General features: G+C 46.6%; 1 protein-coding gene across 1 annotated transcript in view; it reads left to right on the top strand.

Annotated features, from left to right (window-relative positions):
- LOC140721215 (uncharacterized) overlaps nucleotides 1-21751 on the top strand; it is a 74724-nt gene that overhangs the window by 29477 nt on the left and 23496 nt on the right. Inside the window, exons 7-10 of the mRNA XM_073036073.1 lie at nucleotides 2709-2801; nucleotides 12920-13027; nucleotides 14542-14634; nucleotides 21161-21256. Of these exons, the coding sequence (XP_072892174.1) occupies nucleotides 2709-2801; nucleotides 12920-13027; nucleotides 14542-14634; nucleotides 21161-21256 (390 nt within the window). The remainder of the gene's footprint in view (nucleotides 1-2708; nucleotides 2802-12919; nucleotides 13028-14541; nucleotides 14635-21160; nucleotides 21257-21751) is intronic.

Genomic DNA, 21751 nt, shown 5'->3' with positions numbered 1-21751 from the left:
ACATGCTCAAGCTTTTCAGTCTGCTGCAAGTCATCACTACAATCACCAAGATCCTTTTCCATAGTGAATATTGAAGCAAAGCATTCATTAATTACCTCTGCTATTTCCTCCGGTTTCATACACACTTCCCCACTGTCACATTTGATAAGTCCTATTCTTTCACCATTCCTGTCCCTGAGCCATCCAAGTCTCTGTAATGGCCACCACATCATATCTCCAAGTACTGATCCACACTCTAAGCTCATCCGGTTTGCTCACAATATTCCTTGCGTTAAAATAGACAAATCTCAAACCTTCAGTCTGAGCGCGTCCCTTCTCTATCATCTGCCTATCCTCCCTCACACACTGTCTCCTAGCTTTCTCTATTTGTGAGCCAGCCGCCTCTTCCCCAGTCTCTTCAGTTCAGTTCCACCCCACAACAATTCTAGTTTAAACTTTCCCCAGTAGCCTTAGCATCCTCCCTGCCAGGATATTGGTCCCCCTGGGATTCCAGAGCAACCAGTCCTTTTTGTACAGGTCACACCTGCCCTAAAAGAGGTCCCAATGATCCAGAAATCTGAATCCCTGACCCCTGCTCCAATCCCTCAGCCACGTATTTAACTCCACCTTGTTCTATTCCTATACTCACTGTCGTGTGGCACAGGCAGTAATCCTGAGATTACTACCTTTGCTGTCCTGCTTCTCAACTTCCTTCCTAACACCCTGTAGTCTGTTTTCAGGAGCTCCTCCCTTTTCCTACCTATGTCGTTGGTACCAATATGTACCACGACTTCTGACTGTTCTCCCTCCCACCGCAGGATATCTTGGACATGATCTGATACATCCCGCACCCTGGCACCTGGGAGGCAAACTACCATCCAAGTTTCTTTCCTGCGTCCACAGAATCACCTGTCTGACCCCCTAACTATAGAGTCTCCTATCACTACTGCCTTCCTCTTCCTTTCCCTACCCTTCTGAGCCACAGGGGCAGACTCTGTGCCAGAGGTACGGCCACTGTTGCTTCCCCCAGGTAGGCTGTCCCCACCAACAGTACTCAAACAGGAGTACTTATTGTCAAGGGGTACAGCCACAGGGGTACTCTCTAGTACCTGACTCTTCCCCTTCCCTCTCCTGACTGTGACCCACTCATCTGTCTCCCATGGCCCCAGTGTGACCACCTGCCTGTAACTCCTCTCTATCACCTCCTCACTCTCCCTGACCAGGCGAAGGTCATTGAGCTGCATCTCCAGTTCCCTAACTCGGTCCCTCAGGAGCTGCAGCTCAACACACCGCAGATATGGCCGTCCGGGACATGTTAACATGAATGTTAACATTCATTTCAGGAGGACTAGAATATAAGAGCAGGGATGTGATGCTGAGGCTTTATAAGGCACTGGTGAGGCCTCACCTTGAGTATTGTGAACAGTTTTGGGCTCCTCCTCTCAGAAAATATGTGCTGGCATTTGAAAGGGTTCAGAGGAGGATCACAAGGATAATTCCGAGAATGAAAGGGTTATCATATGAGGAACGTTTGATGGCTCTGGGTCTGTACTTGCTAGAATTTAGGAGGATTTTGAATTTTGAAAGGCCTAGACAGAGTGGATGTGGAAAGGATGTTTCCCATGTTGGGGGAAGTGTAGAACAAGAGGGCAGAACCCCAGGACAGAGAGGCATCCATTTGAAACAGAGATGTGGAGAAATTTCTTTGGCCAGAAGATGGTAAATTTGGTGTTGAATTTGTGGAATTTGTTAACAGAGGCAGTTGCGGAGGCCAGGTTGTTGTTTGTATTTGAGGCAGAAATTGATAGGTTGTTGATTGGCCAAGGCATTAAAGGTTATGGGGAGAAGGCCAGGGAGAGGGATTGAGGAGGGGTGAAAAGAGATTAGCCATGATTGAATGGCAGAGCAGACTCGATGGGCCAAATGGCCTAATTCTGCTCCTAGGTCTTATGGTCTTGTAGCCTTCTAAACAATAATTACTGAACCCATCAGAGTGAATGAATTAAAAAATCTGGGTGAAGGAAAAGTGTCCCTTGGATCATATGGTGGACAACCCCTCAGACATGTATCACTGGTTACCGATGGACTTCCTGGACAACCACTATCCTTATCCATGTTAAATGTCCCAGCATTTGGACAGTTTAGTCTGCACTCACAATGAGTTCAGTTTTTTCTTGGACCAGAACACTGTTTGAAGCCTTGAGCATCTGGGTGTGGTGATGGTTCAGTCCTCAACAACAGAACAGGCTTCACAGTGGAACTTCAGTGCTGTAGCTGGGGCTGGGTATTGTCACCACAGGCAGGACCACATCAACTGAAACCTTCACCATCTCTAGAATAATACAAAGCTGATTTGCAGTGGATTGTTACCTCATCTGCTGGATATGTACACAGGGAGACTGCAGTGTATCTGCCAATTCTGCATGTGCAGACACTCGATAAGGGATTACAGAAGTTATCAAATACGTGTTTGTTTGTGTTTATCTGTTGTTTCCTGGATTCTCTGCTTGCTGCCAGTGTGAGAGACATCCCTGGACTTTCTTCAGTCTGGTGTTCTGATTTCTGCTCCATTTCTAAACTGGTTGGGTTTCCCTGTGTTTGAGAAGCCTGACTGACTCAGGGTCCATCTTCATTACCAAGAACACATTGTAAATTGATGCTTATGTGAAATAATTTGTGTAGATCTGTTACTATTGCTTTCAAACTGATTAGTTTTCATTTATCCAAAGCCTATTATAGATTGACAAGATGGATACCTGTCTGTAATGTTGGTTTTCTCATTGTCGTCGTCATTGCTACAATTTCCTGGATGGCGTTTAAAGGTATGTGCTGAAATATTATTCTGTATTTTCATGTAAATGATGAGCTCTGTTCTCTGGAGTTTGGTTGGAATGAAGTGAGTATGTTACCGGGACGTGGCAGGAAGGACGAACCCAAGTGCAGGACTCTGACATGGAGGCAGGATCAGGAGGCAGAATCTCTGTAGCGAGCACAGAATCGAGACCAGGCTGAGTCAGGATTAGGGAGGCTTGATTCACGAAGAGATGCGGGGTTGGAGACTTGGAGCAAGGTTCCTCTCTTTCTGAGAGTCGACCAACAATCTGGCAAGGGCTGACCGAAGCTGTCGGGGTCTTATCCTCCAGTGGCTAATGGAAACCAGGTGCCAGCGATTGAGAGAAATTGGGATAGATTGGGAATCGAGTGTGGGGATTAAGGACCAATTAGGGAGGAAAGGGAAAAGGTGGGAAATGCCAGCCAGGACCATGACAGAGTATCTCAGTCAGGATGTTGTGATCTGCTTTACCAGGACCACCAGCACCTGAAGTCCTCAGTCCCACAGCTGAAGTCCTTTCCCACAGGGGGATCTGCTGGAGGTTTAGACTTTAATGGCATTTCACTGATGCTCATGGAACTGAAGGCAAAATGTTGACCTGAGAAGACAGTTGCCTCAATGGGACAAGGCAGTGTGGGGATAGTTTGCTGCAGATTATTCTGCCCATGTTAGGAGAATGTGACTAATGGTGTCCTACAAGGATCAGTGTTTGGATTACAACTTGTCTCAGATTGACGGAGGGGTGACAGAATGCTTGAACACATTTCCCAGTGAAGCAGGAAGTGGGAGCAGCTCTGTGGTCAACGGGGATTAATAGATGGGAATGAGCAAAACCAGGGATAAATGCCACTCCACAGCCAGACAAATTCATGTGGGCATCAGGATTCTGACGTCCTTAATAGGTCTTGGAGACAGACAGGAATTTTGTGTCCCAAATCACAGGAAGGAGAAATTGGTCTTTAAGGATTCTAGTGTACATTTACTGAGCAGAATTTTCAGAAACTCGGGCTGTGCTGAATGGATCTGAGACAGTTAAAGGAGGAAGTAGTTAAATTTTACAAGAAGTCAAATTTTACAAGAAAAAGAGCTTTGACCAGCATCAGAAGTTTGGAGAGGAGGGGACATCAATCTGGTTCATTTCTCGAGGATAAAAGGCAGCAGCAGGTGACGGTTTAGTGACCAGTCACCAATCGATGTTTGGGATTGATTGGTAAGAGCAAGTTAAAGGAAGGCAGGGACAAGCACAGAGTCCATCGTCTCAGTGGACATCGTCATGTTGGGCTTGAAATTCTGCCCTGTGTTCGTTTAGGAAGAGAGACAACCAACACCGGAATATAGCAAAACGTGGCTTTATTGTAGAATCGTAACTGGCACAGCGAGTACACGGAGTCGCTGGAGAAGGCGCGTTCTGTCTTCCCCTTACAATCTGCTCTTATTTATACCCTTTTTCCCCATTCCAACCCCTCGCTACACATATTTGGTAAGGCCGAACTTTGTTGTACATATTAGGTAATATTGGGCACTTGTGTCCACCTTATTGGCCCGATGCCATTCACTCACGAGTTACCTGTTTCTTTTGTTTACTGAATCGCGTGACACTAGTAGTTTCGGTGTAGCGGAATCCCCAGTTTCGCTTCCCCCCTCCCTTGCATTCCTGTCTCCTAATATCACATGAGCCACTCCTGACCTGTAGTGGCAGTCTCGAATTAACCCTAACATTAACCCTAACACTCCCTCCCTTGGCTTCCCTGAGGCCACATCCCTTACAAGCTTTTCCGCGGCTGCCGGGATCAGGCAGGGAGGTGAGCGTCCCCCGGCACTCTTTGGCGTGTCCTCCCTATTTGCTTATCCTGATTTGTCCGACCTAGGGTCACAAAATATGGGTAGGGGTTCCCTAAACATCAGCAATTTTTACAAGTAGCACGCAACATTTCAGAAAACTTATTCAAGAACAAATTCACAATCCCCCCTTGCCATGGTCCATTCCAGTCCGTGTCCTCCCATAACGCGTCCGCTTTCGGGAGGGCCGTGTCCTCCCCTTCCACCGGGAACAAGGGTGCCTGGTACGCCGGTGGAGGTCCATCCTTTCCAGTCAAGGCTCGATCTATAGTTCGGACGACTAGGGTCCTGATACAGAGTATGCAACAACAACCACACGTGATAAAGATAGCAATTGAAATAGACAGTCCTAGAGCCGACTGTCCCAGAAACGCTCCCCACTTACCAAAGCTCTTATTCAGCCAATCTACCACTGGGTTGTTTACCCCAGACTGCTCTTTCAGCTCGTTGGCCAACGCCCGGAGTTCTATCAGGCTCTTAGTCAGCTTTCCGTCTGGTCCGCCCCGTTCCCCACCAAACATCATCCCAGGAGGCACACCACTGCCCTCCCGCCATTCGTTTATTGGGAAAGATGGGTGGATACCCTAGTCCGAGTGCCACAAAGGGACACATGTAGACTTCGTATCCTTTCCATCCGGCCTGTGAACCTCCCCAGCAGTCAATCACATCACAAAGGTCAAAATGAAAAACTTTATCCCTCTTTGGGTCGACGTCTAATATCACTCTGGCCCCACAGGGGTCCGGCGCTCCCTGAACGAGACGTCCCAGGAGAGCGGTGATACTTATCCACCCCAACATCCAGCCACTCATCCTTGCCCGTTTCCTTCCCCGTGCCCTCTTCGTCAATCGTTTCAATTAGATTAATTTGGCTTCCTTTTGCGGATCTGGAGCAGTGAGAAAATGATGCCAGTTATTGTCCCCCTCCCTTCTTACCTTTTAATGCCCTGTTGGAGACCTCGGTGACAGGGTATGGACCATGCCACCGTTTTTCGTTCCAGGTGAGCTTCCCCGGGCCTCGGAGGAATACTTCCACTCCTACCTTGATGGTGTCCGACCCCTGCGGCTGCTCACTGTTAGATTATTGAACTCGCACAGTTATCAATTTTACCATATTTCTAAAAACTCTCATATACTCTGTCACTCAACACGCAAATGTCTGAGTTTTGGTAACTTGAAGTTGAAGTGCTCCATGGCTCCCTAGTACACGGAGAGGATCAAATGTGGGACAGTCGCCTTTTAAAACCTAACCTTCGCGTGGGAGATTTCTCCTCTTAACAACCAGTCTAAGGTAGGCGCCGTCAGTATCTCCGTGCACTACGGCGGAACACTTTCTCCTCCTCACTTCTGAGACTTTTATGCCCTTTATGGGCGGCGGGGTTCTCAACTCCCCTCACTCAGAAGACTTTTCCACGGGCGGAGGATCCTGCTAAAACGGATAAGAAAAAGTAAGTACTTACCAGTCACGATTCCGCACCGGGAATAATCTTTCCCTGGGTAATTTGGGGTTGGTGAGGGTCCGTCAGCAGACAAGATCTAACTCAGTAATTTAACTATCTAATGGAAGTCTTCGATATAACAGGCACTTCCTGACCTTACTCGAGGTGCGGCCGCAAGTTGTCTGCCATCGGACCCGCCAGCCTGTGTTGTCTCTTCCCTCCCCACGTCGGGGTCACCAAATGTTGGGCTTGAAATTCTGCCCTGTGTTCGTTTAGGAAGAGAGACAACCAACACCGGAATATAGCAAAACGTGGCTTTATTGTAGAATCGTAACTGGCACAGCGAGTACACGGAGTCGCTGGAGAAGGCGCGTTCTGTCTTCCCCTTACAATCTGCTCTTATTTATACCCTTTTTCCCCATTCCAACCCCTCGCTACACATATTTGGTAAGGCCGAACTTTGTTGTACATATTAGGTAATATCGGGCACTTGTGTCCACCTTATTGGCCCGATGCCATTCACTCACGAGTTACCTGTTTCTTTTGTTTACTGAATTGCGTGACACTAGTAGTTTCGGTGTAGCGGAATCCCCAGTTTCGCTTCCCCCCTCCCTTGCATTCCTGTCTCCTAATATCACGTGAGCCACTCCTGACCTGTAGTGGCAGTCTCGAATTAACCCTAACATTAACCCTAACAGTCAGAGTGGTGATCTTGAGACTTTAGCTCTTCAAAGAGAGGCTTCACTCAGAGAAAGCAATGAAAAGACAACCTTAAGTTGTTTTTCCCTTCTCTTCTTTATATTTGCCCAGTTAGAACAGTAGAGATGCCAAGCAGGATAGTGGAATGCTCCCTTTGTGTGATGTGGGGAGGCAGGGAGACCTCCAGTGTCCCTGACGACTGCAACTGGGAGAAGTGCATCCAGCTGCAGCTTCTAACAAATGGCATTAGGGAATTGAAGCTGGAAGTGGATGAATTCCAGATCATTCGTGAGGCTAAGGGGGAGATAGATAGGACATATCGAGAGGTAGTTACACCCAAGATGCAGGACACAGGAAACTGGGTGACAGTCAGGAAGGGGAAAGAGGTTAAGGAACCAGTGTAGAGTACCCCTGTGGCCGTCCCCTTCAACAACAGGTGTATCACTTTGAGAACAATACAGAAGGGACGGTTTGCCCCTGAACTGGAGAGGGAAGGTTTGTTAATGCTTCATGATGGGATTTAAACTGGAGTTGCAGGGGGATGGGAACCAGAGTGCCAGAACAGTCAGTGGAGAGGTTGTGGAGGCAGATGTTGGTAAGACCACAGATAAAGATAGAAATCAAAAGTTTGAGCATGGTGCGACTGGTGTCCTGAGCTGCAAATATTTCAATGCAGGAAGTATTGTACAAAAGGAGGATAATGGTGACCAGTGTTGTCCCACAGGGGTCTGTGTTGGGACCGATTCCTTTTACTTTATATGTCAATAATTTGGATGATGGAATTGATGGCTTTGTTGCAAAGTTTGCAGATGATATGAAGACAGATGGATTGGCAGGTCGTTTTGAGGAATCAGAGAGGATACAGAAGGACTTAGACAGATTAAGAGAATGGGAAAGAAATGACAGATGGAATACAGTGTCGGGAACTGTATCGTCATGCTCTTTGCTGGAAGAAGGGAAAGGATTGACAGTTTTCTAAATGGAGAGAAAATACAAAACAATGAAGTGCAGTGGGGCTTGAGAGTCCTTGTGCAGGATTCCCTAAAGGTTAATTTGCAGGTTGAGTCTGTGATGAGGAAGGCAAATGCAATGTTAGCATCCATTTCAGGAGGACGAGAATAGAAAAACAAGGATGTAATGTTGAAACTTTATGAAGCACTGGTGAGTATTGTGAGCAGGTTTGGGCCCGTTATCTTAGACAGGATGTGCTGAAACTGGAGCAGATTCAGGAAAATGATTCCAGGATTGAATAGCTTTTCATATGAAGAACGTTTGATGGCTCCAGGCCTGGATTCACTGGAATTCAGAAGAATGAGCGGTGACCTCATTGAAACCTATCGAGTGGTGAAAGGCCTTGGAGTAGATATGGAGACGATCTTCCCTATGGTGGGAGAGTTGAAGTCCAGAGGACACAGCCTCAGAATAGAGGAGATGAGGAGGAATTGTTCAGACAGAGTGGTGAATCTGTGGAATTCTTTGCCACAGGGAGCTGTGGAGGCCAAGTCTTTGTGTACGGCATATTTAAGGAAGAGGCTGAAAGATTCTTGATTGGTCAGAGCATGAAGGGATACAGGGAGAAGGCAGAGATTGGAGCTGAGAGGAAAATTGGATCAGCCATGATGAAATGGCAGAGCAGACTCGATGGGCCAAATGCCTAATTCTGCTCCTATATCTTACGGTTTTATGGTCTGAATATAGGTCATGGAGAGATAGAGAGTCCTGTTGCTGCTTGAGGGCATCTGGGACTGGGAAACTTGGGGCAGGAAATTTAATTGCAGAACATTGGTTTGTTCGTGTTTTCCAACTGGGAATCCCTTTTCCTGGGGTGAAAAAGGAGTAACACACACTGTACAAATGTAACCGGGAACTGTGGGTGCCGGTCACCCTCATGCCCCATCATTTCCATGTCAGGGACATGTGATGTCATTCCCTGTGCAACACTCCCCTCTAGTGGAACTGCAAGGTAACTGCATCATGTGTTTCTGGCCTCCCCTGTAACTATTGGTTTCACTGTGGCAGCTCTGAACGTGGACACCTGTAGCTATTAATTACTGACCTTCATCCCTCAGGGCTCCCGACCACCCCGACAACAACCATTTGTTATGGTTGTGGTACCTTTGGTACCAATGACATAGGTAGGAAAAGGAAGGAGGTCCTGAAAACGGACGACAGGGACTTAGGAAGTTGAGAAGCAGGACCTCGAAGGTAGTGATCTCGGGATTACTGCCTGTGCCACGTGACAGTGAGTATAGGAATAGAATGAGGTGGAGGATAAATGCATGGCTGAGGGATTGGAGCAGGGGGCAGGGATTCAGATGTCCGGATCATTGGGACCTCTTTTGGGGCAGGTGTGACCTGTACAAAAAGGACGGGTTGCACTTGAATCTGAGGGGGCCAGTATCCTGGTGGGGAGTTTTGCTACAGCTATTGGGGAGAGTTTAAACTAGAATTGCTGGGGCGTGGGAACCAAACTGAAGAGACGGAGGAAGAGGCGGTTCTCTTGCAAATAGAGAAAGCTTGTAGACAGTGCTAGAGGGAGGATAGGCAGCTGATAGAGAAGGGACGTGCTCAGACCGATGGTTTGAGATGTATCTACTTCAATGCAAGGAGTATTATGAATAAAGAGGATGAGCTTAGAGTGTGTATCAGTAACTTGGAGCTATGATGTTGCGGCCATTACAGAGACTTGGATTGTGCAGGGACAAGTATGGTTACTTGGAGTGCCAGGCTATAGATGTTTCAGAAAGGACAGGGAGGGAGGCAAAAGAGGTGGGGGCATGGCACTGTTGATCAGAGATAGTGTCACGGCTGCAGAAAAGGAGGAAGTCATGGAGGGTTTGTCTACTGAGTCTGTGGGTGGAAGTTGGGAACAGGAAAGGGTCAATAACTACTGGATGTTTTTTATAGACCACCCAATAGTAAATGGGACATCGAGGAGCAGATGGGGAGACAGTTCTGGAATGGTGTAATAATCACAGAGTTGTCGTGGTGGGAGATTTTAGTTACCCAAATGTTGATTTGCTTCTCCCTGGAGCAAGGGGTTTAAGTGGCGTGGAGTTTGTTAGGTGTGTTCAGGAAGGTTACTTGACACAATATGTAGATAAGCCTACAAGAGGAGAGACTGTATTGATTTGTTATTGGGAAATGAACGTGGTCAGGTGTCAGATCTCTCAGCGGGAGAGCACTTTGGAGATAGTGATCACAATTCTATCTCCTTTACCATAGCATTAGAGAGGGATAGGAACAGACAAGCATTTAATTGGAGTTAGGGGAAGTATGAGGCTATCAGGCAGGGACTTGGAAGCATAAATTGGATGTTCTTGGAAATGTATGGTAGACATGTGGCAAATGTTCAGATGATGTTTGTGTGGAGTTCTGCATAGGTACGTTCCAATGAGACAGGAAATTGATGGTAGGGTACAGGAACCGTGGTGTACAAAGGCTGTTGTAAATCTAGTCGAGAAGAAAAGAAAAGCTTACGAAAGGTGCAAAAAGCTAGGTAATGATCAAGATCATGAAAATAATAAGGTTAGCAGGAAGGAGCTTAAGAATGAAATTAGGAGAGCCAGAAGGGGTCATGAGAAGGCCTTGGCGGACAGGATTAATGAAAACCCCAAGGCATTCTACACGTATGGGAAGAGCAAGAGGATAAGATGTGAAAGAATAGGACCAATCAAGTGTGACGGTGGAGAAGTGTATATGGAACTGGAGGAGATAGAGGTACTCAATGAATACTTTGCTTCAGTATTCACTGCGGAAATGGAACTTGGTGATTGTAGGATGACTTACAGCAGATTGAAAAACTTGAGCATATAGATATTAAGGAAGAGAATGTGCTGGGGCTTTTGGAAAGCATCAAGTTGAATAAATCACTGTGACTGGATGAGATGTACACCAGGATACTTGTGGGAGGTGAGTGAGCAGATTGCTGAGCCTCTGGCAATGATCTTTGCATCATCAATAGGGATGGGAGAGGCTCTGGAGGTTTGGAGGGTGGCAGATGTTGTTCCTTTATTCAAGAAAGAGAGTGGAGATAGCCCAGGAAATTCTAGACCAGTGAAACTTACCACTTCAGTGGTTGATAAGTTGATGGAAAAGATCCTGAGAGGCAGGATTTATGAACATTTGGAGAGGTATAATATGATTAGGAGTAGTCACCATGGCTTTGTAAAGGACAGGTCGTGCCTTATGAGCCTGATTTAATTTTTTGAGGATGTGACTAAACACATTGATGAAGGTGGAGCAGTAGATGTAGTGTATATGGATTTCAGCAAGGCATTTGATAAGGTACCCCATGCAAGGCTTATTGAAAAAGTAAGGAGGCATGGGATCCAAGGGGACATTGCTTTGTGGACCAGAATTGCTTTGCCCACAGAAGTCAAAGAGTGGTTGTAGACGGGTCATATTCTGCATGGAGGTTGGTGACCAGTGGTGTGCCTCAGGGATCTGTTCTGGGACCCCTACTCATCGTCATTTTTATAAATGTCTTGGATGAAGAAGCGGATGGATGGGTAGTAAATTTGCTGATGACACAAAGGTTGGAGGTGTTGTGGATAATGTGGTGGGCTGTCAGAGGTTACAGTGGGACATCGATAAGATGCAAAACTGGGCTGAGAAGTGGCAGATGGAGTTCAACCCAGATAAGTGTGAGGTGGCTCATTCTGGCAGGTTAAATATGATGGCAGTATATAGTATTAATGATAAGACTCTTGGCAGTGTGGAGGATCAGAGTCCATAGGATTCTCAAAGCTGCTGTGTGGCTTGACTCTGTGGTTAAGAAGGCAGACACTGCATTGGCCTTCATCAATCTTGGCATTGAGTTTAGGAGCTGAGAGGTAATGTTGCAGCTATGTAGGACCCTGGTCAGACCCCACTTGGAGTACTGTGCTCAGTTCTGGTCACCTCCCTGCAGGAAGGATGTGGAAACCATAGAAAGGGTGCAGAGGAGATTTACAAGGATGTTGCCTGGATTGGGGAGCACGCCTTATGAGAATAGGCTGAGTGAATTCCGCTTTTTCTCCTTGGAGCAACGGAAGATGAGAGGTGATCTGATAGAAGTGTGTAAGATGATGAAAGGCATTGATTATGTGCATAGTCAGAGGCTTTTTCCCCCAGGGCTGAAATGTCTAGCACGAGAGGGCACAGTTTTAAGGTGCTTGAAAGTAGGTACAGTGGAGATTTCAGGGGTAAGTTTTTTACTGTGAGAGTGGTGAGTGTGTGGAATGGACTGCCGGCAACAGTGGTGGAGGCAGATATGATAGGGTCTTTGAAGAGACTCCTGGATCGGTACATGGAGCTTAGAAAAATAGAGGGCTATGGGTAACCCTAGGTAATTTCTATAGTAAGGAATTGTTTGGCACAGCTTTGTGGGCTGAAGGGCCTGTATTGTGCTGTAGGCTTTCTGTGTTTCTGTTTATTCTGCCGGTGCTGATTTTCTTTCCCCCTCCCTCCATTCCATCCCGTGACTCTGCTGATTCTCTCTGTTTTAGTTTTGCCATTTGAGTGAGTGTGGTGTAGATTTCCCAGATCTGTATCTGGATCCCGGGGGTTCTGGTCTCAGTCCCCATCCCCACAAAGCCTCCGTAACACTGGCCGTGTGGAGCTGGGTCATTTGTCAGCCATGAACAGTTCGAGGGACTAAATCACCTGCTCCTGGAATTAAAAACTGAATCTGCTGGGAATCCTCAGCAAGTAGCAGGTGAAGCACGGACAAGAAATAGGTTGCAGGGGAATGGGGGGTGGTTGGGAATGGGGTTGATGAGATTTGCTCTGAGAACTGACAAAGTGTCAGTGACGTCCCTCTGTATCATGAGGAAATATGAAACCAGCATCACTCATCAGCTTGTCGGTTTCTGTCACACTGCTTTTTGTTCAGCCTTGCTCAGTATAAACCACGTTCCACATCCCCTCCCACACTGACTGCGCGAGATCATTGGCAGAGATCTGCTCTTGAACAGAGTGTGATGAAAGGTGTGTGAAATTGGAGAAGGTCACTGCTGTCCCACTTCACAGGAAATTAGCTGAGTTTTTCAGTTCATGTGGGCATCAGCCTTCTGTTCAAGAGGCAGCATTCTCTCCTCTTATCACCTTGATTTTGTTACAGATACAGTTATTCAACTGTTTTTAATTGCAGGCCTCAGACCAGAGGATGTAGGAGTTGCCATTACATCGATGGTGGGACTGGTGTTTTCTACAGCATATGCTATTATATTCATGTGCTGGTCAAGGAAAGGATCTCCAGGTACCTGTTATTGTCTAATTTGCATTTCAGCAGAAATACCAAGTGACTCATGTTGACAAAATGAACTCCTCCCACACCCCCCACCCCACCCCATCCCCACAGAGTCTCTGGATTCCTGTGGTACCCAGAATGCAATTGTCCTACATGATTGACAGGTTGAGATATGAAGTGGTGACACAGAATGTCTGGTGTTGTTCTGGAGTCAACTCTGACCCGACTGCAGAGGGGTTTTGGGAGGAGTGACCCTGAGGAGGGAGGGTCAATTCATTCATGATTGACACATCTTGCTGTCAAATCATAATATAACACCAAGTTAGCGTCGAGGTGAGGATCAAATCAAATGAAATCAGGTTTAATTTTCATTCAAACGATACAGCTGAATGAGACAGTGTTCCTCTTGGGCCAAGGTGCAAAAACATGTCCGCGCATTCAAAATAACAAAAAAGTAAATAAAAGTGCATAATCACGTTGGAAAACACATTTTTCAAGACCCTGCGTGACAAGTCCATAAATGATGGTTCCCAGCAGTCCAGCCTATAATTCCATCAAGCCAACACCGGGGTGGGGCAGCACCAATGGGAGAGCCCACCCCCACACTGTAACACAAGCCCAAGGACGGAGGCATAGACATCACTACAACTGAGGCGACACTGCTGCCTCGCTGCCTGGGAAGCAGCCCTGCGGCAATCAATGTCCAACAGGGTCTTGCGATCACAAAAGAAATGTCCAAGACAGTCACTCGTGGTTTCACTACACGCTGCCATCACGCCAACTCGAAAGCAGCAACTTCAAGTAGCCGGCAGCTGCGTGGTCTGCTCTCCGATCAGCCTCGACCTTCATTTACCGTTAAATGCCCAATCTTTCATGCTGACCTGCCTGTCCCCATATTGTCACGTTTTCACCTTGGATTAGAGCATCACCTCTCACCACCGACACCTTTGAGCATTGAGGTGCCGTAATGTTCCAATATTCACCATGGGGACGGGGTTCCCAGTCAAACAGTGTAACTCCATTGCTGAAGCTGGGACTGGTTATTATCACCACTGGCAAGACCATGTCAATTGCAGCATTGGATCACTGGGATAATACGACTGAGCTTATTTACAGTGGGGTCTTGTCTCATTGGCTCAGTGTGTACACAGAGAGACTGCAGTCTCCCTGCCATTTCCATCTTCACGGCCTGAGGATAACGGATACCCAGGTTTTACAATATATTTCCAGAACTAACGACAAGGTCTTTAGTCTCTCCGGGGATCTCCACACACTGACAGGGGAGTGAACTCTCTGAACCTCCCTCACTGCATTGCTCTGACACCTGGTCCTTTTCCAACCTGGTGGGATTGTCTCATGTTTAGGACATTCATTATCACAGCCGACCTGACCAATCCCAGTCCATGTCTGTTATCTGGAACACTTGTCCACTGAAACATATGTAGAACTGTTTGTGTTGATCAGTTTTGAAACAGTTTGAAACAGTTCTAATGTTGTTGTTCATTTCTCCCTGTGGACTCTAGAAGACAAGCAGTGGTGGTGGTGCCTGAATATTTGTAACATTGTGGCTCTTGTCTTCATCCTCGTTGCCCTCATTTGCTGGATTGTGTCTAAAGGTATGTGCACAAATAATCTTAAATTACATTAAAATGGTCGCTGTGTTACTCAGTGCAGGAATGGAATGAGTATCTCAGTCAGTACATTGTGAACTGCTTTATATGGAACACCAGCACCTGCAGTCCTCAGCCCCACAGTCTACAGCTGGGGACTGGGAGACCTGCTGGAGGTTTGACCCAATATAGATCGGTTACAGACAGTGTGTCAGGGAGTTAGCCACCAAGTTGTAGGCAAGAATTTGAGCTTTGTCGTATCGGGATTATCCCCCAATGTGCAGGGAAGCAGACAGGTCAGGAGAATTCGGAAAAGGGGTAGCTTTTTGTAGACAACACACACAAAATGCTGGTAGAACACAGCAGGCTAGGCAGCACCTATAGGGAGAAGCGCTGTCGACGTTTCGGGCCGAGACCCTTCGTCAGGACTAACCAAAAGGAAAGATAGTAAGAGATTTGAATGTAGTGGGGGGAGGGGGAATTGCGAAATGATAGGAGAAGACCGGAGGGGGTGGGATGAAGCTAAGAGCTGGAAAGGTGATTGGTGAAAGTGATACAGAGCTGGAGAAGGGAAAGGATCATGGGACGGGAGGCCTCGGGAGAAAGAAAGGAGGGGGGGAGCACCAGAGGGAGATGGAGAACAGGCAAACAACTAAATATGTCAGGGATGGGGTAAGAAGGGGAGGAGGGGCATTAACGGAAGTTAGAGAAGTCAATGTTCATGCCATCAGGTTGGAGGCTACCCAGCCGGTATATAAGGTGTTGTTCCTCCAACCTGAGTTTGGATTCATCTTGACAGTAGAGGAGGCCATGGATAGACATATCAGAATGGGAATGGGACGTGGAATTAAAATGTGTGGCCACTGGGAGATCCTGCTTTTTCTGGTGGACCGAGCGTAGGTGTTCCGCGAAACTGTCTCCCAGTCTGCGTCGGGTCTCACCAATATATAAAAGGCCACACCGGGAGCACCGGACGCAGTATACCACACCAGCCGACTCACAGGTGAAGTGTCGCCTCACCTGGAAGGACTGTCTGGGGCCCTGAATGGTGGTGAGGGAGGAAGTGTAAGGGCAGGTGTAGCACTTGTTCCGTTTACAAGGATAAGTGCCAGGAGGGAGATCGGTGGGAAGGGATGGGGGGGACGAGTGGACAAGGGAGTTGCGTAGGGAGCGATCCCTGTGGAAAGCAGAAAGGGGGGGGGAGGGAAAAATGTGTTTGGTAGTGGGATCCCGTTGCAGGTGACGGAAGTTACGGAGAATTATATGTTGGACCTGGAGGCTGGTGGGGTGGTAGGTGAGGACAAGGGGAACCCTATCCCGAGTGGGGTGGCGGGTGGATGGGGTGAGGGCAGATGTACGGGAAATGGGAGAGATGCGTTTGAGAGCAGAGTTGATGGTGGACGAAGGGAAGCCCCTTTGTTTAAAAAAGGAAGACATCTCCTTCGTCCTGGAAAGAAAAGCCTCATCCTGAGAGCAGATGCGGCAGAGACGGAGGAATTGTGAGAAGGGGATAGCCTTTTTGCAAGAGACAGGGTGGGAAGAGGAATAATCCAGGTAGCTGTGAGAGTCTGTAGGCTTATAGTAGATATCAGTAGATAAGCCATCTCCAGAGAAGGAGACAGAAAGATCAAGAAAGGGGAGGGAGGTGTCGGAAATGGACCAGGTAAATTTTAGGGCAGGGTGAAAGTTGGAGGCAAAGTTAATGAATACTGACGCCAATGCTGGGATGGCAAGAACTGTGCCAACTGGATAGAGTCCACCTGAGGTAGGACCTGTGTTGTAATGAAAGGGAAGGTGGTAAGCGGGGAGCTGGCAAAGTCCATAATCAGTAAGAAAAGAGAAGGATCTACAAGGAAGTAAGTATTCTGAATATAAACAGAGCAGAAGTGAAAGGATTACTGGAGTTCAGAAATGGTTAACGTTAAAATGAGAGGAAATCCTGTTCCAAATGAGTCAAACATTCTCTTCAGCAATGCAGTGCTGGGGGAAATTCTGTACTGGGGGAAACCAGACACGGTAGTAAAGGGAAGGGGACAGGGAATTGAGCTTTGCAGAGTACAGCAAGGGTAGAGAAGATGAAGAGACAGAGTGGTGCTGTTTCTCAGGAACAGTATGAAGGGAAAATGAAAAAGTGATGTCAGTGTTGGTGATGAGTCCAATTCCTCCGTCCTCACCAGACACTCCCCTCAACAGTAGGTGGGACTGGAGCAGGAAGGGACGTCTCCATCTCCTGCAGTGGTGGATATCGGAAGAAGTCTGGACCCAGTTGGTGCTTTCTCTGCTTCTGTCCACTGATCACTGTGGACGGTGTGAAGGATTAGGGGGAGAGAGGTCTGATGGCAGGGGGAGTGTTTCCGTACATCGGCACATTGTGCCAGGTTAGATGTGCTTGGGGAAGTCTGGGCTCAGTTGGTGCTTTCTCTGCTTCTGTCCATTGATCACTGTGGGTGGTGTGAAGGATTGGGGGGGGAGAGGTCTGATGGCAGGGGGAGTGTTTCCGTACATCGTCACATTGTGCCAGGTTAGATGTGGCCAAACAAAGTTATTGAAGATCTGAGTTTTATGTTAATTGGCTCTGCAATTAATCACATGGTTTTATTTGTGATAAATTGAGAGCCTGAAGTGTGTTCTCACATTTAAAGTGGGAATTCCAGACCAAACTTGAATCGCAGAAGGATGCTTGACAAATAGGAGAAAATCTGCAGATGCTGGACATCCAAATCAATGCAGAGAAAATGCTGGAGGAGCTTCAACTTGCCGACAGACACAACAGGTCAACAACAGATGCCATTTCATTGGCTCTTCACTCAGCCCTGGAACATCTGGACAGTGAAGATGCAAACATCAGGATGCTCTTCATTGACAACTCAGCATTCATCACTATCATCCTCTCGAAGATAATCACTAAGTTCCAAAACCTAGGCCTTAATACTTCTTGTTCAACTGAATCCTCAATTTCCTCACTTGTAGACTCTAGTCAGTTCCGATTGGGAGCAACATCTCCTCTGCAATCACATCTGTACAGGTGTGCCACAAGGCTGTATGCTTCGCCCACTGCTCCACTCGCTTTATTGAATTGAATTTATTTCTTACATCCTTCACATTCATGAGGAGTAAAAATCTTTATGTCTCCATCTAAATGTGCAATGTGCAATCATAGTAAACTTAATATAATTGATAATAAATAGAACAGTCAATGTAATATAGAGTACACTCAATTCAGTGTGAGTTCCTCAGTCTGATGGCCCGGTGGAAGAAGCTGTCCCGGAGTCTCTTGTTCCTGGCTTTTATGCTGCGGTACCGCTTCCCGGATGGTAACAGCTGGAATAGATTGTGATTTGGGATGGCTTTCGTCCCCAATGATCCTACGGGCCCTTTTTACACTCCTGTCCTTGTACATGTCCTGAATAGTGGGAAGTTTACACCTACAGATGCTGGACTGTCCGCACCACTCACTTGTGACTGTGAGGTTAAGCACAGATCCAATGGCATTTTAAAGTTTAAAGTGGTCAGATTGGCACCGGGTACAATTCTTCTTCAGTCAACATCTTCCAGTAAGCCCACAAAAATGTCTTCTACGTCTGTTTTTCATATTTAATGTGTTTCTGCACCTGTTAGAGCCAGTGATTTAGTCTGGAGATTGTTTGTGTGATCCGGCACTTCACTCTCTTCAAGAAGATTCCAGGAAGCAAGCATGTACTCGGAAGGCCTCAAGGTGAAGAAACTTTGAGACGGGATGTGAGCCAATTTTCTACTCCATTTCACTGATTAAAGCGCGAGGAAGATTGAGATATAGAGATGAATGCCGAAGGAACGCGAGAGCTCAGTGCCGACTACCTTCCTTTTGATCAGACAGACAGACAGACGTACTTTATTGATCCCGACGGAAATTGGGTTTCGTTACAGTCGCACCAAGCAAGAATAGTGTAGACAATATAGCAATATGAAAACCATAAATAATTAAATAATAATAGGTAAATTATGCCAAGTGGAAATAAGTCCAGGACCAGCCTATTGGCTCAGGGTGTCTGACACTCTGAGGGGGGAGTTATAAAGTTTGATGGCCACAGGTAGGAATGACTTCCTATGACACTCAGTGTTGCATCTCGGTGAAATGAGTCTCTGGCTGAATGTACTCCTGTGCCTAACCAGTACATTATGGAGTGGATGGGAGTCATTGTCCAAGATGGCATGCAACTTGGACAGCATCCTCTTTTCATACACCACCGTCAGAGAGTCCAGTTCCACTCCAACAACATCACTGGCCTTACGAATGAGTTTGTTGATTCTGTTGGTGTCTGCTACCCTCAGCCTGCTGCCCCAGCACACAACAGCAAACATGATAGCACTGGCCACCACAGACTCGTAGAACATCCTCAGCATCATCCGGCAGATGTTAAGGGACCTCAATCTCCTCAGGAAATAGAGACGGCTCTGACCCTTCTTGTAGACAGCCTCAGTGTTCGTTGACCAGTTCAGTTTATTGTCAATTCGTATCCCCGGGTATTTGTAATCCTCCACCATGTCCACACTGACCCCTTGGATGGAAACAGGGGTCACTGGTGCCTTAGCCCTCCTCAGGTCCACCATCAGCTCCTTAGTCTTTTTCACATTAAGCTGCAGATGATTCTGCTCGCACCATGTGACAAAGTTTCCCACTGTAGCCCTGTACTCAGCCTCATCTCCATTGCTGATGCATCCAACTATGGCAGAGTCATCAGAAAACTTCTGAAGATGGCAAGACTCTGTGCAGTAGTTGAAGTCCGAGGTGTAAATGGTGAAGAGAAAGGGAGACAGGACAGTCCCCTGTGGAGCCCCAGTGCTGCTGACCACTCTGTCTGACACACAGTGATCGCAGTGGGTAAGGAGTCTGTGAGCGGCCTATCACTGTGTGGCTCACAGAGGCAGGCGGGGAGGCCTCTGCACTCGCGGGGTGTCTCCCTCTTCATTGTACAAGGAAGATGTTTCCGTGGTTCTGTGTTATGGATTGGACTAATGCGTTTATGGACCTGTGGACTTTGACAGATTTATGGTTTTTATATTCTGTGTTTCTCACCCATTTCTTTCTGAGACGAGGGTTTGGGGTCAATATTCTTGTTCTGTTTTGTGCAGGGAAGTGGGGTGTGTTGGGTTTGATGTTTCTCTCTGAACAATTTTCACATTCTTTGTTTTGTGGCAATCTGGAGAAGATGAGTCTCAGAGTTGTAATGGATACATTCTTTGATAATAAACGAACCTCAGACAGGATGAAGAGGTCAATACTCCCCAATGCCATTAGGCTTTACAATTCAACCGCCAGGACTTAAGAACTTTTTAAAAGCTATTATTAATGCTTTTTGAGATAGTGATTTAGATGCATATCATATTTTTACTGAGTTAAGTATTGTATGTAATTAGTTTTGCTACAACAAGTGTATGGGACATTGGAAAAAATGTTGAATTTCCCCATGGGGATGAATAAAGTATCTATCTATCTATCTATCTATCTATCTATCTATCTATCTATCTTTAACCTTTGATGACACCACTGTTGTTGGCCAGATCAAGGTGGTAATGAATCAGCATACAGGAGGGAGATTGAAAACCTGGCTGAATGGTGTCACAACAACAACCTCTCACTCAGCATCAGAGAAACAAGGAGCTGATTATGGACTTTAGGAGGAAGAATCCGGAGGCCCATGAGCCAGTCCTCCTCAGAGTGGATAGAGTCAGTAACTTTAAATTCCTGGTTTTATCACATCAGGACCAGCATGTAGGTGCCATCACAAAGAAGGCATGACAACTCCTTGACTTTCTTAGGAGTTTGCAAAGATTCAGCACGTCATTTAAAACTTTGACAAACTTCTATAGATACACAGTGGAGAGTATCCTGACTGGTTGCATCATGGTCTGGTATGGAAATGCAAGAGTCCAGAAAAAGTGGTGGACACAGCCCAGTCCATCACTGGCAAAGTCCTTCCCACCAGTGAGCACATCTTCGAGTAGTGAAACAAGAAAGCAGCATCCATCACCAAGAACCGTCACCGTACAGGACAAGCTCTCTTCCGACTGCTGCCATCGGGCAGGAGGTACAGGAGACTTAGGTCCCACACCACCAGCTTCAGGAACAGTTACCCTCAACCATCAGGATCCTGAACCAGTGTGAATAATTTCACCCACCTCAGCACCAAACTGATCCCACAAACTATGGACACATTTTCAAGGACTCCACAACTCGTGCTTCTTTTAGTTTCACAGTTTGTCTTCTGTTGAACTGGCTGTTTGTCTGTCTCTGTTTGTGTGTAGTTATTCACTGATTCTATTGTACTTCCCTGTTCTACTGTGAATGCCTGCAAGAATGTAAATCTTAAATTAGCAAATGGTTGCATATATAAACTTGGGTAATAAATTTACTTTGAACTATGATTAACTTGTTGCTTTGTCTCATAAATGCCATTGGACATATGACTGTGTTAAATGTATGTTTAAACTGGGAGTGGGTGTGGAGAATCAGTGTGAATTTACTCAGTGGGTTCACTTCTGTCCATTTCAGATCAAAGCTGCAAGACCAACATTCCAGTCTGGATCATATTGACTGTATCAGCGATCACATTTGTGATAGTGTTATCCAGATCCTTTCCAGTTTGCAGTAAGTATCAAAATCAAAGCATTTTCTGAAGAACTCATTCACTGTGAAAACTTTCACCTGGTCTCACCATCACTTCAGCTTCTAAAGGGAACCTTTGTGGGGAAATCTCCAGCACATTATCAACTCTGTCCCAACTGGTTGCTGTCACTCGGGAACAGATCTGGCCCGAATTTTACTGTTTCTGTTGGAAGTTCTGCTCAGAGATGCTGGAATCTCACAGTCGGTGAGTTGATGGGGTTTAGGTCTCCTGCTGGAGTGTGGAAGTCTGGAACTTTTGGGCTGAGTTCAGGTGATTTCCTTCTGTGCCTGCTGGGAAATTATTGGAGGGAATTCTAAGGCATTGAAGTTGTGTACAATTGGAAAGGTCAGGATCTGATTATGGATTTGTCAGTAAGTCCCAGAGTCAGGGAAACCCAATCTCTCTAATCTGAGGAGTCAGCAAAGAAAATTGATGAAGGCAATGTGAAAGATGTTCTCCATGTGGACTTCAGTAAG

Source organism: Hemitrygon akajei, chromosome 2, assembly GCF_048418815.1.
Source record: "Hemitrygon akajei chromosome 2, sHemAka1.3, whole genome shotgun sequence".
NCBI lineage: Eukaryota > Metazoa > Chordata > Chondrichthyes > Myliobatiformes > Dasyatidae > Hemitrygon > Hemitrygon akajei.
This window is presented reverse-complemented; position numbering and strand designations above follow the sequence as displayed.